Consider the following 15,517-nt stretch of genomic DNA (forward strand, 5'->3'; position numbering starts at 1 on the left):
GTGCCGAGGGGTCTAGGGAGTGTTAGGTACCCCCCACGGCTACATCTAGTTGTGCTGCTAGGTTCAGGGTTTGCGGTCAGTACAGGGACCACCTTCTCCAGAGTCCGTCTCATGCTGCTCCTAGGCCACCAGATCATAACAGTCTGCCATCCAACTGCCTGCCCGTGTATGTGCATCCTCCCACAAATACATAACAGCACGCCTCATTTCGCACAGTCTCTGAAGCTTGTGCAGTGTGGAGTTCCACATTGTTGCAACGTCGATGATTAGGCGATGCTGGGGAAGGTTCAACGACCGCTGATGGTTCTGCATACGGCTGGAGTGCACGGGCGAACGGCGGATATGCGAGCAAAGTCTGCGCACTTGGAGGAGCAGGTCGGGTAACCCCGGATAACTTTTCAGGAAGCACTGCACCACCAGGTTTAAGGTGTGAGCCAGGCAAGGAATGTGTTTCAGTTGGGAAAGGGCTATGGCAGCCATAAAATTCCTTCTGTTATCACTCACTACCTTGCCTGCCTCAAGATGTACAGTGCCCAGCCATGACTGAGTTTCTTTCTGCAAGAACTCGGACAGAACTTCCGCGGTGTGTCTGTTGTCGCCCAAACACCTCATTGCCAATACAGCCTGCTGACGCTTGCCACAAGGTGTCCCATAATGGGACATCTCGTGTGCAACAGTGGCAGCTGCGGATGGAGTGCTCGTGCGACTGCGGTCTGTGGACGAGCTCTTGCTTCTGCAGGAGGACGAGGAGGAGGGGGGGCGAACGCCTACAGCCAACTGTTTCCTAGACCGTGGGCTAGGCAGAACTGTCCCAATATTGCTGTCCTCTGTGGACCCTGCATCCACCACATTAACCCAGTGAGCCGTGATGGACACGTTACGTCCCTGGCCATGCCTACTGGTCCATGCATCTGTTGTCAGGTGCACCTTTGTACTCACAGATTGCCTGAGTGCATGGACGAGGCGGTCTTTTACATGCTGGTGGAGGGCTGGGATGACTTTTCTCGAAAAGAAGTGTCGACTGGGTAGCTCGTAGCGTGGTTCTGCGTAGTCCATCAGGGCTTTGAAAACTTCGCTTTCAACTAACCGGTAGGGCATCATCTCTAATGAGATTAGTCTAGCAATGTGGGCATTCAAACCCTGTGTACGCGGATTCGACGATGAGTACTTCCCTTTCCTAACGAGAGTCTCATGCAGGGTGAGCTGGACTGGAGAGCTGGAGATCGTGGAACTAGCGGGGGTGCCGGTGGACATGGCAGACTGAGAGAGGGTTGGAGATGGTATTCTTGCTGGTGCCCTACATGCAGTGTTTCCTACTATGAAACTGGTGATTCCCTGACTGCTTTGGCCTGGCGACAAAATCTGCACATTTGCTGCAGGTGGTGCGGGAAATGGTGGGCTTACAGTGAGGGAAGGGATGTAGCGTTGCTGACTAGCTTCATTGGCCGAGGGTGCTACAACCTTAAGGGACGTTTGGTAGTGAGTCCAGGCTTGCAAATACATGGTGGTTAAATGTCTACGCATGCAACTTGTATTTAGACTTTTAAGATTCTGACCTCTGCTTAAGGAAGTTGAACATTTTTGACAGATGACTTTGCGCTGATCATTTGGATGTTGTTTAAAAAAATGCCAGACTGCACTCTTTCTACTATCGGATACCTTTTCAGGCATTGCAGACTGAGCTTCTTTAACCGTATGTCCACGCTGTCCTACAACTGGTTTTGCCACGCGTTTTTGGCCAGATACGGGCCTGGCAGATGGAACCTGTTGCGATGTTGATGCCTGCTGCGGCTCCTCCTCCTCCGCTTCAGAGCTACTGCCGCCTGCACCCTGTTCCCCCAATGGCTGCCAATCGGGGTCAACAACTGGGTCATCTATGACCTCCTCTTCTATCTCGTGTGCAACTTCGTCTGTGTCACCATGTAAGCCGGTGGTATAGCGTTCGTGACGGGGCACCATAGTCTCATCAGTGTCTAATTCTGGATCAGTACACTGTGAGGGCAATGTTGTGGTCTGAGTCAAAGGAACAGCATAGTAATCTGGCTGTGGCTGTGCATCTGTGCACTCCATGTCCGATTCAACTTGTAATGGGCATGGTCTGTTAACTGTTTCACTTTCTAACCCAGGAACAGTATGTGTAAAGAGCTCCATGGAGTAACCCGTTGTGTCGCCTGATGCATCCTTCTCTGTTGTTCTTGGTGAAGAAGACAAGGAAGCGACTTGTCCCTGACCGTGAACATCCACTAACGATGCACTGCTTTTACATTTAGCAGTTTCAGAAGAGGAGGCGAAAGAGCTAGAGGCTGACTCAGCAAGGAAAGCCAAAACTTGTTCTTGCTGCTCCGGCTTTAAAAGCGGTTTTCCTACTCCCAGAAAAGGGAGCGTTCGAGGCCTTATGTAGCCAGTCGACGAACCTGGCTCAACATCTCAAGACTTAGGTGCTATATTGCTTTTCCCACGACCACCTGATGCTCCACCACTACCATCATTACCAGCTGGCAATGACCGCCCACGGCCACGACCTCTTCCACCAGACTTCCTCATTGTTTGAAAAACGTAACCAAACTAACGGTATTTGTTACTGTAAAACCAGTTACAAGGTGAACTCAAACTTCTTTTGGATTTATATATCCCTTTATAGGTGGGTCAGACTGCAGGGAAAATCAGGCCCAATGTATAACAGTACACAGCTTCAGTGGCAGGCAGATATGCCACTAACAGGACTGACGCTGATGCAGACACTAACAATTCATATCTCCCCCTTTTTATTTTTTCTGGGAGAATATTGAAGAAATGTGGCCCACTCTCATACAGTATATGTTTTGTGGCACAAAATTTGAGACAGGTGGCACACACAGGAGTGGCACTGAAGCAGAAATGCCAATCTTAATCTCTCACTTTTTTTTTTCAGGGAGAATTTAATAGAAATCTGGCCCAGTATTACACACTAGGTTTAATGTGGCACACAATTTGAGACAGGTGGCACACACAGGAGTGGCACTGAAGCAGAAATGCCAATCTTTTTCTCCCACAATTTTTTTTTTCAGGGAGAATTTAAAAGAAATCTGACCCAGTATTACACACTAGGTTTAATGTGGCACACAATTTGAGACAGGTGGCACACACAGGAATGGGACTGAAGCAGAAATGCCAATCTTAATCTCCCACTATTTTTTTTTCAGGGAGAATTTAAAAGAAATCTGACCCAGTATTACACACTAGGTTTAATGTGGCACACAATTTGAAACAGGTGGCACACACAGGAGTGGCTCTGAAGCAGAAAAGCCAATCTTAATCTCCCACTATTTTTTTTGTTTTCAGGGAGAATTTAAAAGAAATCTGGCCCAGTATTACACACTAGTTTTAGTGTGGCACACAATTTGAGACAGGTGGCACACACAGGAGTGGCACTGAAGCAGAAATGCCAATCTTAATCTCCCACTATTTTTTTTTCAGGGAGAATTTAAAAGAAATCTGACCCAGTATTACACACTAGGTTTAATGTGGCACACAATTTGAGACAGGTGGCACATTTAGGAGTGGAACTGAAGCAGAAATGCCAATCTTAATCTCCTACTATTTTTTTTTCAGGGAGAATTTAAAAGAAATCTGACCCAGTATTACACACTAGGTTTAATGTGGCACACAATTTGAGACAGGTGGCACACACAGGAGTGGCACTGAAGCAGAAATGCCAATCTTAATCTCCCACTATTTTTTTTTCAGGGAGAATTTAAAAGAAATCTGACCCAGTATTACACACTAGGTTTAATGTGGCACACAATTTGAGACAGGTGGCACATTTAGGAGTGGAACTGAAGCAGAAATGCCAATCTTAATCTCCTACTATTTTTTTTTCAGGGAGAATTTAAAAGAAATCTGACCCAGTATTACACACTAGGTTTAATGTGGCACACAATTTGAGACAGGTGGCACACACAGGAGTGGCACTGAAGCAGAAATGCCAATCTTAATCTCCCACTATTTTTTTTTCAGTGAGAATTTAAAAGAAATCTGACCCAGTATTACACACTAGGTTTAATGTGGCACACAATTTGAGACAGGTTGCACACACAGGACTGCCACTGATACAGATTTGCCAATTTTAATCTGCACTCTTTTCTTCTTCAGGGAGACTAGTGAATAAATCTGGGCCACTGTATTAGAGTATATTTTCTGTGGCAGAAAGTGGCTTGAAGAGATATAACAAAACAAAAAAAAAAAGGGACTGTCCTACAATTACTATCTCCCTGCAGTAATCTCAGCCAGGTATGGCAGGCAGCAATAACAAGGAGAGGACTGCTGCACAAAAAAAGTCAACAGTGTGGACGAACAAACAAGATAGCTGTGCAGAAAGGAAGGAGCAACAGGACTTGTGCTTTGAAAAAAGCAGTTGGTTTGCACAGCGGCGTACACACAGCAATGCAGCTATCAGGGAGCCTTCTAGGGCAGCCCAATGAGCTACAGCGCTGAGGGGAAAAAATGTAGCCTCCACTGTCCCTGCAAACAAAAGGTGGTGTTGGACAGTGTAAATCCCTACAGTACAAGTGGTTTGGGGGTTAATGTACCCTGCCTAACGCTATCCCTGCTTCTGACGAAGCGGCAGCAACCTCTCCCTATGCTCAGATCAGCAGCAGTAAGATGGCGGTCGGCGGGAACATCCCTTTATAGCCCCTGTGACGCCGCAGACAGCAAGCCAATCACTGCCATGCCCTTCTCTAAGATGGTGGGGACCAGGAACTATGTCATCACGCTGCCCACACTCTGCGTCCACCTTCATTGGCTGAGAAATGGCACTTTTCGCATCATTGAAACGTGACTTTGGCGCGAAAGTCGCGTACCGCATGGCTGACCCCACACAGGGATCGGGTCGGGTTTCATGAAACCCGACTTTGCCAAAAGTCGGCGACTTATGAAAATGACCGACCCGTTTCGCTCAACCCTATACCGAAGGATCTTTATTATTTAGGAGTGTATAACAAAATATATAAAGAAACTCCATGAACAGAAACTAAACTAAAGTTTGTCAGGAGTTCATTGAACTTTCCTAATTTATTCTACACTTTTCTTTCTTTACAAACAAAACTTTTTTATCAAAGTTTTAGGTTCACCTATTCTTAAAATTAAATAATTAATCATAGTTTTATTTTTATGTTTTACCTAAGTAGACTCTAGAGAAAATGACAAACAAAGCTTCAAAGACTTTTGATAACTGGAACTTTTCTTTATATTTTGTATTTCCTATGGCTCACGTTCATTTGTCTGATGGTCGCACAGCACAACTATGATGCTGTCAAATATTTCTACAATTTCCCTCTGCTGGGTCTTTACTACACAGCAAAACTGAGATCTATGAAATAAGCTGAAAGAAAACGTATATATCTGATGTAAGTAAACTAAAGAAACCTTTGGGATCCATTAGATTAGGCACCATGAAATGTAATTTAATGGTAATGTCATAGCAAAAAGGAAAATGTATTGGCTTTGTTTCTATTAGAAGCTTATTACCTTTTTAATTATTTGTATTTTCTGTTTCTTCAATGTTGAGACAAGAACATATATTTAGAGATGAGAACATGTATTTTATTTGATTATTCTTCTCCATATTTTATTTTTTTTGTCTTTGTTTTTTTAGCCTTGTTGGAGCAGTTCTTCTACCTTCATTTTTGCTGTAAAGAAAAGGCAATGAATTCTAATCTCCGCAAGTCTAAGGTACAACAATTTGTGTTAAATTAAAAGAAAAAGTAAAATCAGATTTGGGTTATTTGGGGTTTTCATGATCAGATACCTCCATCGTTATTTTTTTTTTTTTTTTTTTGCACAACTATGCTATTTTTTAAAAGTCTTAATTTTTTTGGCCTATTTTTGCAGACTAAATCAATTTGTATGTTTCTTAATTACCATTTTCTAGCAAATAAATAATTTAATTTGGCAATATTGTTAAAATTTTGCAATAATTTTTTTTAAAAAGTTAGGGATTTTAGGGATTTATTCAGTGTTGCTATTTTTTTCATACACACTCAATATAGGGTATTTGTGGTGGTGCAATACCCGGCTGTTCCGGTGCCAGTAACTGCACATCAATAAGGTGCAGATCTGTAGTACCCTGCCACAGTCATTGACAGAACTCTGCTGTGCAGCTCCACTTTAAGCTGCCACCGGCTTAGGGAACAGCTGATTATTGGGGTGCTGAGTGTCATACCCCCAACAGTCAGATATGGAAGACCTATCTTATCAATAGGCCAGCATTGTTTTTGTTTTGGACAACCCCATTAAACATTCACTTGTATTTGTCTATGTCACAGATTTGAAGGGTTGATTTTAATCAATAGATCTTGGAATTATAATAATTTCCAGTATTGGATGAGTTAAAAAATGTTCCTGTGCTGAGATAATCTAATAATTGTGCCCCTGCTGTACTGTGCAATGGTTGTGTCCGACTGTTCAGGGACCTGGTCTGATCACACCTCATCTCCTGGGCAGGCGAGGAGAGTATACAGACAGGACAGCCGGGATCACGGCTGATTCTTTCTGTGAAGGAAAACATTTCCTGCCTGTTTTTAAGCAATGTTGCCTGACCTTGCCATCTCTGTGTGTGGTTCCACCATTACTCCAAAGCAACATGCCCGCAGCCTTGGGGTCATCCTTGATTCTGACCTTTCATTCACCCCCCACATCCGATCACTGGCTCGCTCTTCTTACCTGCATCTCAAAAACATTTCTAGAATTCGCCCTTTTCTTACTTTCGACTCTGCAAAAACTCTTACTGTTTCACTTATTCATTCTCGTCTGGACTATTATAACTCTCTACTAATCGGCCTCCCTCTTACCAAACTCTCCCCGCTCCAATCTGTCCTGAATGCTGCTGCCAGGATCATATTCCTCACCAACCGTTACACCGATGCCTCTACCCTGTGCCAGTCATTACACTGGCTACCCATCCACTCCAGAATCCAGTACAAAACTACTACCCTCATCCACAAAGCACTCCATGGCTCAGCACCACCCTACATCTCCTCCCTGGTATCAGTCTACCACCCTACCCGTGCCCTCCGCTCCGCTAATGACCTCAGGTTAGCATCCTCAATAATCAGAACCTCCCACTCCCGTCTCCAAGACTTTACACGTGCTGCGCCGATTCTTTGGAATGCACTACCTAGGTTAATACGACTAATCCCCAATCCCCACAGTTTTAAGCGTACCCTAAAAACTCATTTGTTCAGACTGGCCTACCGCCTCAATGCATTAACCTAACGATCCCTGTGTGGCCTATTTATAATAAAAAAAAAAAAAAAAACAATCAGGTTCCTCACATCATGTTCTCATACACTTTATGCAGTATTAGCCCTCTGTGTCTGTACTGCTACATACTTAGGCAGGTAACTGGTTCATGCAGCTTTACATGAACACCTGAGCCTTACACTATAGCTGGTCCGAATAACTAAAGCAATTGTTACCATCCACCTCTCGTGTCTCCCCTTTTCCTCATAGTCTGTAGCTTGCGAGCAGCAGGGCCCTCACTCCTCCTGGTATCTGTTTTGAACTGTATTTCTGTTATGCTGTAATGTCTATTGTCTGTACAAGTCCCCTCTAGAATTTGTAAAGTGCTGCGGAATATGTTGGCGCTATATAAATAAAAATTATTATTATTATTATATTATAATGTTCTACCTCCTATAAAGGATCAGCTGTGATCCCCGGACTGTCCTGTCTGTATACTCTTTTTTGCTTCCTCCTCTGCCTAGAAGCTGTAGAACATTTGTACCGTGCTATTACACGGTCAGACACAGACATTACACAGTACACAGCAGGGGCACATTTATAAGATTATCACTGCACAGGAACATTATTTTTAAATACATAACATTGGTAAAGTTATTAGTATTCCAAGATCTATTAATTAAAATGTTGATTAAAGTTAATTTTGCTGGGGGGAATAACCCCTTTAACCCCTTCATGACCCAGCCTATTTTGACCTTAAAGACCTTGCCGTTTTTTGCAATTCTGACCAGTGTCCCTTTATGAGGTAATAACTCAGGAACGCTTCAACGGATCCTAGCGGTTCTGAGATTGTTTTTTCGTGACATATTGGGCTTCATGTTAGTGGTAAATTTAGGTCAATAAATTCTGCGTTTATTTGTGATAAAAACGGAAATTTGGCGAAAATTTTGAAAATTTCGCAATTTTCACATTTTGAATTTTTATTCTGTTAAACCAGAGAGTTATGTGACACAAAATAGTTAATAAATAACATTTCCCACATGTCTACTTTACACCAGCACAATTTTGGAAACAACATTTTTTTTTGCTAGGAAGTTATAAGAGTTAAAATTTGACCAGCGATTTCTCATTTTTACAACGAAATTTACAAAACCATTTTTTTTAGGGACCACCTCACATTTGAAGTCAGTTTGAGGGGTCTATATGGATGAAAATACCCAAAAGTGACACCATTCTAAAAAATGCACCCCTCAAGGTGCTCAAAACCACATTCAAGAAGTTTTTTAACCCTTCAGGTGCTTCACAGCAGCAGAAGCAACATGGAAGGAAAAAATGAACATTTAACTTTTTAGTCACAAAAATTATCTTTTAGCAACATTTTTTTTATTTTCCCAATGGTACAAGGAGAAACTGAACCACGAAAGTTGTTGTCCAATTTATCCTGAGTACGCTGATACCTCATATGTGGGGGTAAACCACTGTTTGGGCGCACGGCAGGGCTTGGAAGGGAAGGAGCGCCATTTGACTTTTTGAATGAAAAATTGGCTCCACTCTTTAGCGGACACCATGTCACGTTTGGAGAGCCCCCGTGTGCCTAAAAATTGGAGCTCCCCCACACGTGACCCCATTTTGGAAACTAGACGCCCCAAGGAACTTATCTAGATGCATAGTGAGAACTTTGAACCCCCGGGGGCTTCACAAATTGATCCGTAAAAATGAAAAAGTACTTTTTTTTCACAAAAAAATTCTTTTAGCCTCAATTTTTTTCATTTTCACATGGGCAACAGGATAAAATGGATCCTAAAATTTGTTGGGCAATTTCTCATGAGTACACCGATACCTCACATGTGGAGGTAAACCACTGTTTGGGCACATGGTAAGGTTCGGAAGGGAAGGAGCGCCATTTGACTCTTTGAATGAAAAATTATCTCCATCGTTAGCGGACACCATGTCGTGTTTGGAGAGCCCCCGTGTGCCTAAACATTGGAGCTCCCCCACAAATGACCCCATTTTGGAAACTAGACCCCCCAAGGAACTTATCTAGATGCATATTGAGCACTTTAAACCCTCAGGTGCTTCACAAATTGATCTGTAAAAATGAAAAAGTACTTTTTTTTTCACAAAAAAATTCTTTTCGCCTCAGTTTTTCATTTTCACATGGGCAATAGGATAAAATGAATCCTAAAATTTGTTGGGCAATTTCTCCCGAGTACGCCGATACCTCATATGTGGGGGTAAACCACTGTTTGGGCACACGGCAGGGCTCGGAAGGGAAGGCGCGCCATTTGACTTTTTGAATGGAAAATTAGCTCCAATTGTTAGCGGACACCATGTCGCGTTTAGAGAGCCCCTGTGTGCCTATGCATTGGATCTCCCCCACAAGTGACCCCATTTTGGAAACTAGACCCCCCAAGGAACTTATCTAGATGCATATTGAGCACTTTAAACCCCCAGGTGCTTCACAGAAGTTTATAATGCAGAGCCATGAAAATAAAAAATAATTTTTCTTTCCTCAAAAATGATTTTTAGCCTGGAATTTCCTATTTTGCCAAGGGTAATAGGAGAAATTGGACCGCAAATGTTGTTGTCCAGTTTGTCCTGAGTACGCTGATACCCCATATGTGGGGGTAAACCACTGTTTGGGCGCACGGCAGGGCTCGGAAGGGAAGGCACGCCAATTGGCTTTTTAAATGGAAAATTAGCTCCAATCATTAGCGGACACCATGTCACGTTTGGAGAGCCCCTGTGTGCCTAAACATTGGAGATCCCCCACATATGACCCCATTTTGGAAACTAGACCCCCAAAGGAACTAATCTAGATGTGTGGTGAGGACTTTGAACTTCCAAGTGCTTCACAGAAGTTTATAACGCAGAGCCATGAAAATAAAATAAAAATTTTATTTTCTCTAAAATGATTTTTTAGCCTGCAATTTATTATTTTCCCAAGGGTAACAGGAGAAATTTGACCCCAAAAGTTGTTGTACAGTTTCTCCTGAGTACGCTGATACCCCATATGTGGGGGTAAACCACAGTTTGGGCACATGTCGGGGCTCGGAAGTCAAGTAGTGACATTTTGAAATGCAGACTTTGATGGAATGCTCTGCGGGCGTTACGTTGCGTTTGCAGAGCCCCTGATGTGGCTAAACAGTAGAAACCCCCCACAAGTGACCCCATTTTAGAAACTAGACCCCGAAAGGAACTTATCTAGATGTGAGGTGAGCACTTTGAACCCCCAAGTGCTTCACAGAAGTTTATAACACAGAGCAGTGAAAATAATAAATACGTTTTCTTTCCTCAAAAATAATTTTTTAGCCCAGAATTTTTTATTTTCCCAAGGGTTACAGGAGAAATTGGACCCCAAAAGTTGTTGTCCAGTTTCTCCTGAGTACGCTGATACCCCATATGTGGGGGTAAACCACTGTTTGGGCACACGTCGGGGCTCAGAAGGGAAGTAGTGACTTTTGAAATGCAGACTTTGATGGAATGGTCTGCGGGCGTCACGTTGCGTTTGCAGAGCCCCTGGTGTGCCTAAACAGTAGAAACCCCCCACAAGTGACCCCATTTTGGAAACTAGACCGCCCAAGGAACTTATCTAGATATGTGGTGAGCACTTTGAACCCCCAAGTGCTTCACAGACGTTTACAACGCAGAGCCGTGAAAATAAAAAATCATTTTTCTTTCCTCAAAAATGATGTTTTAGCAAGCAATTTTTTATTTTCTCAAGGGTAACAGGAGAAATTGGACCCCAGTAATTGTTGCCCAGTTTGTCCTGAGTACGCTGATACCCCATATGTGGGGGTAAACCACTGTTTGGGCACATGTCGGGGCTCGGAAGTCAAGTAGTGACGTTTTGAAATGCAGACTTTGATGGAATGGTCTGCGGGCGTCACGTTGCGTTTGCAGAGCCCCTGGTGTGCCTAAACAGTAGAAACCCCCCACAAGTGACCCCATTTTGGAAACTAGACCCCCCAAGGAACTTATCTAGATATGTGGTGAGCACTTTGAACCCCCAAGTGCTTCACAGACGTTTACAACGCAGAGCCGTGAAAATAAAAAATCATTTTACTTTCCTCAAAAATGATGTTTTAGCAAGCAATTTTTTATTTTCTCAAGGGTAACAGGAGAAATTGGACCCCAGTAATTGTTGCCCAGTTTGTCCTGAGTACACTGATACCCCATATGTGGGGGTAAACCACTGTTTGGGCACACGTCGGGGCTCGGAAGGGAAGGAGCACCATTTGACTTTTTGAATAAAAGATTGGCTGGAATCAATGGTGGCGCCATGTTGCGTTTGGAGACCCCCTGATGTGCCTAAACAGTGGAAACCCCTCAATTCTTACGCCAACACACCCCTAACCCTTATCCCAACTGTAGCCGTAACCCTAACCACAACCCTAACCGCAACACACCCCTAACCACAACCCTAACCCCAACACACCCCTAACCCTAACCACAACCCTAATTCCAACCCAACCCTAACCCTAAGGCTATGTACCCACGTTGCGGATTCGTGTGAGATTTTTCCGCACCATTTTTGAAAAATCCGCAGGTAAAAGGCACTGCGTTTTACCTGCGGATTTCACCTGCGGATTCCACCTGCGGATTCCTATTGAGGAATAGGTGTAAAACGCTGCGGAATCCGCACAAAGAATTGACATGCTGCGGAAAATACAACGCAGCGTTTCCGTGCGGTATTTTCCGCACCATGGGCACAGCGGATTTGGTTTTTCATAGGTTTACATGGTACTGTAAACCTGATGGAACACTGCTGCGGATCCGCAGCGGCCAATCCGCTGCGGATCCGCAGCCAAATCCGCACCGTGTGCACATAGCCTAATTCTAAAGGTATGTGCACACGCTTTGGAAAACGCTGCGGATCCGCAGCAGTTTCCCATGAGTGTACAGTTCAATGTAAACCTATGGGAAACAAAAATCGCTGTACACATGCTGCAGAAAAACTGCACGGAAACGCAGCGGTTTACATTCCGCAGCATGTCACTTCTTTCTGCGGATTCCACAGCGGTTTTACAACTGCTCCAATAGAAAATCGCAGTTGTAAAACCGCAGTGAAATGCGCAGAAAAACCGCGGTAAATCTGCCATAAATCCGCAGCGGTTTAGCACTGCGGATTTATCAAATCCGCTGCAGAAAAATCCGCAGAGGACCAGAATATGTGTGCACATACCGAAACCCTAACCCTAACCCTAACCCTACCCCTAACCCTAACCCTACCCCTAACCCTACCCCTAACCCTAACCCTACCCCTAACCCTAACCCTAACCCTAACCCTAACCCTAACCCTACCCCTACCCCTACCCCTACCCCTAACCCTAACCCTAACCATAACCCTAACCCTAGTTCTAACTCCAACCTTAGTGAAAAAAAAAAAAAATTCTTTATTTTATTATTGTCCCTATCTATGGGGGACAAATGGGGGGGGTCATTTACTGTTTTTTTATTTTGACCACTGTGATAGATTATATCACAGTGATCAAAATTCACATTGGAACGAATCTGCCGGCCGGCAGATTCGGCGGGCGCACTGCGCATGCGCCCGCCATTTTGGAACATGGCGGCGCTCGGGGAAGAAGACTGACGGACCCCGCCAGGATCGGTAAGTATAAGGGGGGGAGATCAGGGCACAGGGGGGGGGAGATCAGGGCACGGGGGGGCGTCGGAGCACGGGGGGGGAGGGATCGGAGCAAGGGGGAGAGTGATCGGTGTGCGGGCGGGTGGATCGGTGTGCAGGGGGGGGGGATCGGTGTGCAGGGGGGGTGGTTCGGAGCACGGGGGGGGATCGGAGTGCGGGGGGGTTTGATTGGAGCACGGGGGGGTGTGATTGGAGCACGGGGGAGCGGACAGGAGGACGGGGGAGCGGAGCACAGGACGGAGGGGAGCGCTGCACAGATCGGGGGGCTGGGGGGGCGATCGGTGGGGTGGGGTGGGGGCACATTAGTATTTCCAGCCATGGCCGATGATATTGCAGCATCGGCCATGGCTGGATTGTAATATTTCACCATTTTTTTAGGTGAAATATTACAAATCGCTCTGATTGGCAGTTTCACTTTCAACAGCCAATCAGAGCGATCGTAGCCACGAGGGGGTGAAGCCACCCCCCCTGGGCTAAACTACCACTCCCCCTGTCCCTGCAGATCGGGTGAAATGGGAGTTAACCCTTTCACCCGATCTGCAGGGACGCGATCTTTCTGTGACACAGCATATGCGTCACAGGTCGGATTGGCACCGACTTTCATGACGCATACGCTGTGTCACAGGTCGGGAAGGGGTTAAGATCAGAATCACATGCCATGAGCTTAAAATACATTACATAACATTACTTGACCTTTTATATTCCCCCCAGGGCCCAGAATAACAGAAATAAAGCATATCTACCTTACAGACCTGCTCCGCTCCTCTCGTTTAAGCATTGTCTCCACTGCAATCTTAAGTAACAGGAGTACTGCAGTCTATGAACAGCCGCTGATTATCTGCAGCCTTCACAGTTCCGCTAGAGTAGACATCCACCCTGATGGAGCTATGAAGGCATCTGTCGATAGGCTGCAACACTCACATGACACAACAATGTCAGAAGACTGCCGGGGAACACAGATCTCAGAGCGGAGGACCAGTGTTGGCCATGTTTTTTTTTTTTTCTAATTTTATTCAACACATTGGTGGACATTTAAAACATGTCCAGTAGCATTTATTTATAACATGTTATCCATACCGTGCACTTAAGACATTTGAGTGATTAATAATCAGGTGTAAAAAAAGAAATGTGATGTTTATTAAACTATACCAACACGATTTTTTATTCTGCACACAGGAGAACAATCTGACTGCAGTCACAGAATTTTTCATTTCGGGATTTCAAGTCGACCAAAGTATAAGAATTTCACTTTTCTGTGTTTACCTTGTTATTTACTGTGGGACAATATGTGGGAACCTCCTGATCATCACCCTGGTGTCCACCAGCAGGAACCTCCACACTCCAATGTACTTCTTCATCTCACAACTGTCCGTCGGTGACATCTTGGTGATCTCAGATATTGTCCCCAACATGCTCCATATCCTACTGAATAATGGGGCGACCATTACTTTTATTGATTGCATCACTCAGTTTTATTTCTTATGTGCCTCAGAAACTTTTGAATGTCTTCTCCTCGGTGTGATGTCTTATGACCGGTATGTGGCCATCTGTAATCCCCTTCGTTACGCTTCTATCATGACAGGTGGATATTGTGTGAAATTGGCCTTATTCTGCTGGTTGTTTGGATTTTCCATTGTTTTAATTTACATGATTACAACAGCAAAACTAAACTATTGTGGAACTAACATCATTGACCACGTGTTCTGTGACATTATCCCTTTACTAGAACTTGCCTGTTCTGAAACTTTCATTGTTCATTTGGAGATTTACTTAACATGTATTCCTATTGTCCTTGTTCCAGCCACAATTATTGTAATAACTTATACTTATATAGTTTTAGCAATCTTAAGGATCTCATCCAGCACCGGTAGGCAGAAAGCCTTCTCCACCTGTAGCTCCCACCTCACTGTGGTCTCCATATTCTACTGGACTCTGCTCAGTGTTTATATCATCCGAACAAAAGGTCGAACCCTTACAATGAGTAAGATCCTATCATTGTTTTATACAGTGTTTACTCCTTTAGCCAACCCTATTATATACAGTCTTAGAAATAAAGACATTAAAAAAGCTGCAGAACAAGCAATTTATAAGTATGCAGCCTAGAAAATTCTCACTAATATCTTAAATATTACCGAGGCTAGACTTAATGAACTATTTGTCAAACTTTATTTCGTAAGACCTGATTACAAATTGTATGTTTCTGTTGTACAAAAAAGAAATACAAAACTATATTTGCTCAATACAAAGTTTAATTACGGTATGTTTGTATAAATTATTAATTGTTATTATTGACCTTCAGCTCGATCATGAGCCATGGTGATTTGATGGATGAACACCGTGTAGAAAGACTGATCTTGTGCAAGCCTAGGTATGTCCACCATTGTCTTCTCGGCTCTTATCTTGAATGTATTATGCCATCGGGTTGCTGATCTTCTTTACCTTGTTCCCTTTATTCTTCTGAACATGATATCCTTCTTCAGTAATTTCTTTCTTTGGGTGATGTGTCCAACGTTGCCAAGTCGTAACTTGGTGATCCTTGCTTCGAGTGACATATCTGGCTTACCGTAATTTGTTGCAATATTTTTATTCTTCTTGCCATCCATGTTATTGAGAAAATCTTTCTCCAGTGCCACATTTCAAAGGTGC

At 44.0% G+C, this 15,517-nt stretch overlaps 1 protein-coding gene across 1 annotated transcript in view; it reads left to right on the top strand.

The window, feature by feature from the left end:
* Window positions 1–14,974, top strand: part of LOC138674837 (olfactory receptor 5AR1-like) — a 39,228-nt gene extending 24,254 nt beyond the window's left edge. Inside the window, exons 2-3 of the mRNA XM_069762654.1 lie at window positions 5,636–5,712; window positions 14,048–14,974. Coding sequence (XP_069618755.1) covers window positions 5,636–5,712; window positions 14,048–14,974 — 1,004 coding nt within the window. The remainder of the gene's footprint in view (window positions 1–5,635; window positions 5,713–14,047) is intronic.
* Window positions 14,975–15,517: the final 543 nt, after the last annotated feature.

The sequence above is a fragment of the Ranitomeya imitator genome, chromosome 4, assembly GCF_032444005.1.
Source record: "Ranitomeya imitator isolate aRanImi1 chromosome 4, aRanImi1.pri, whole genome shotgun sequence".
In the NCBI taxonomy this organism is placed as follows: Eukaryota; Metazoa; Chordata; class Amphibia; order Anura; family Dendrobatidae; genus Ranitomeya; species Ranitomeya imitator.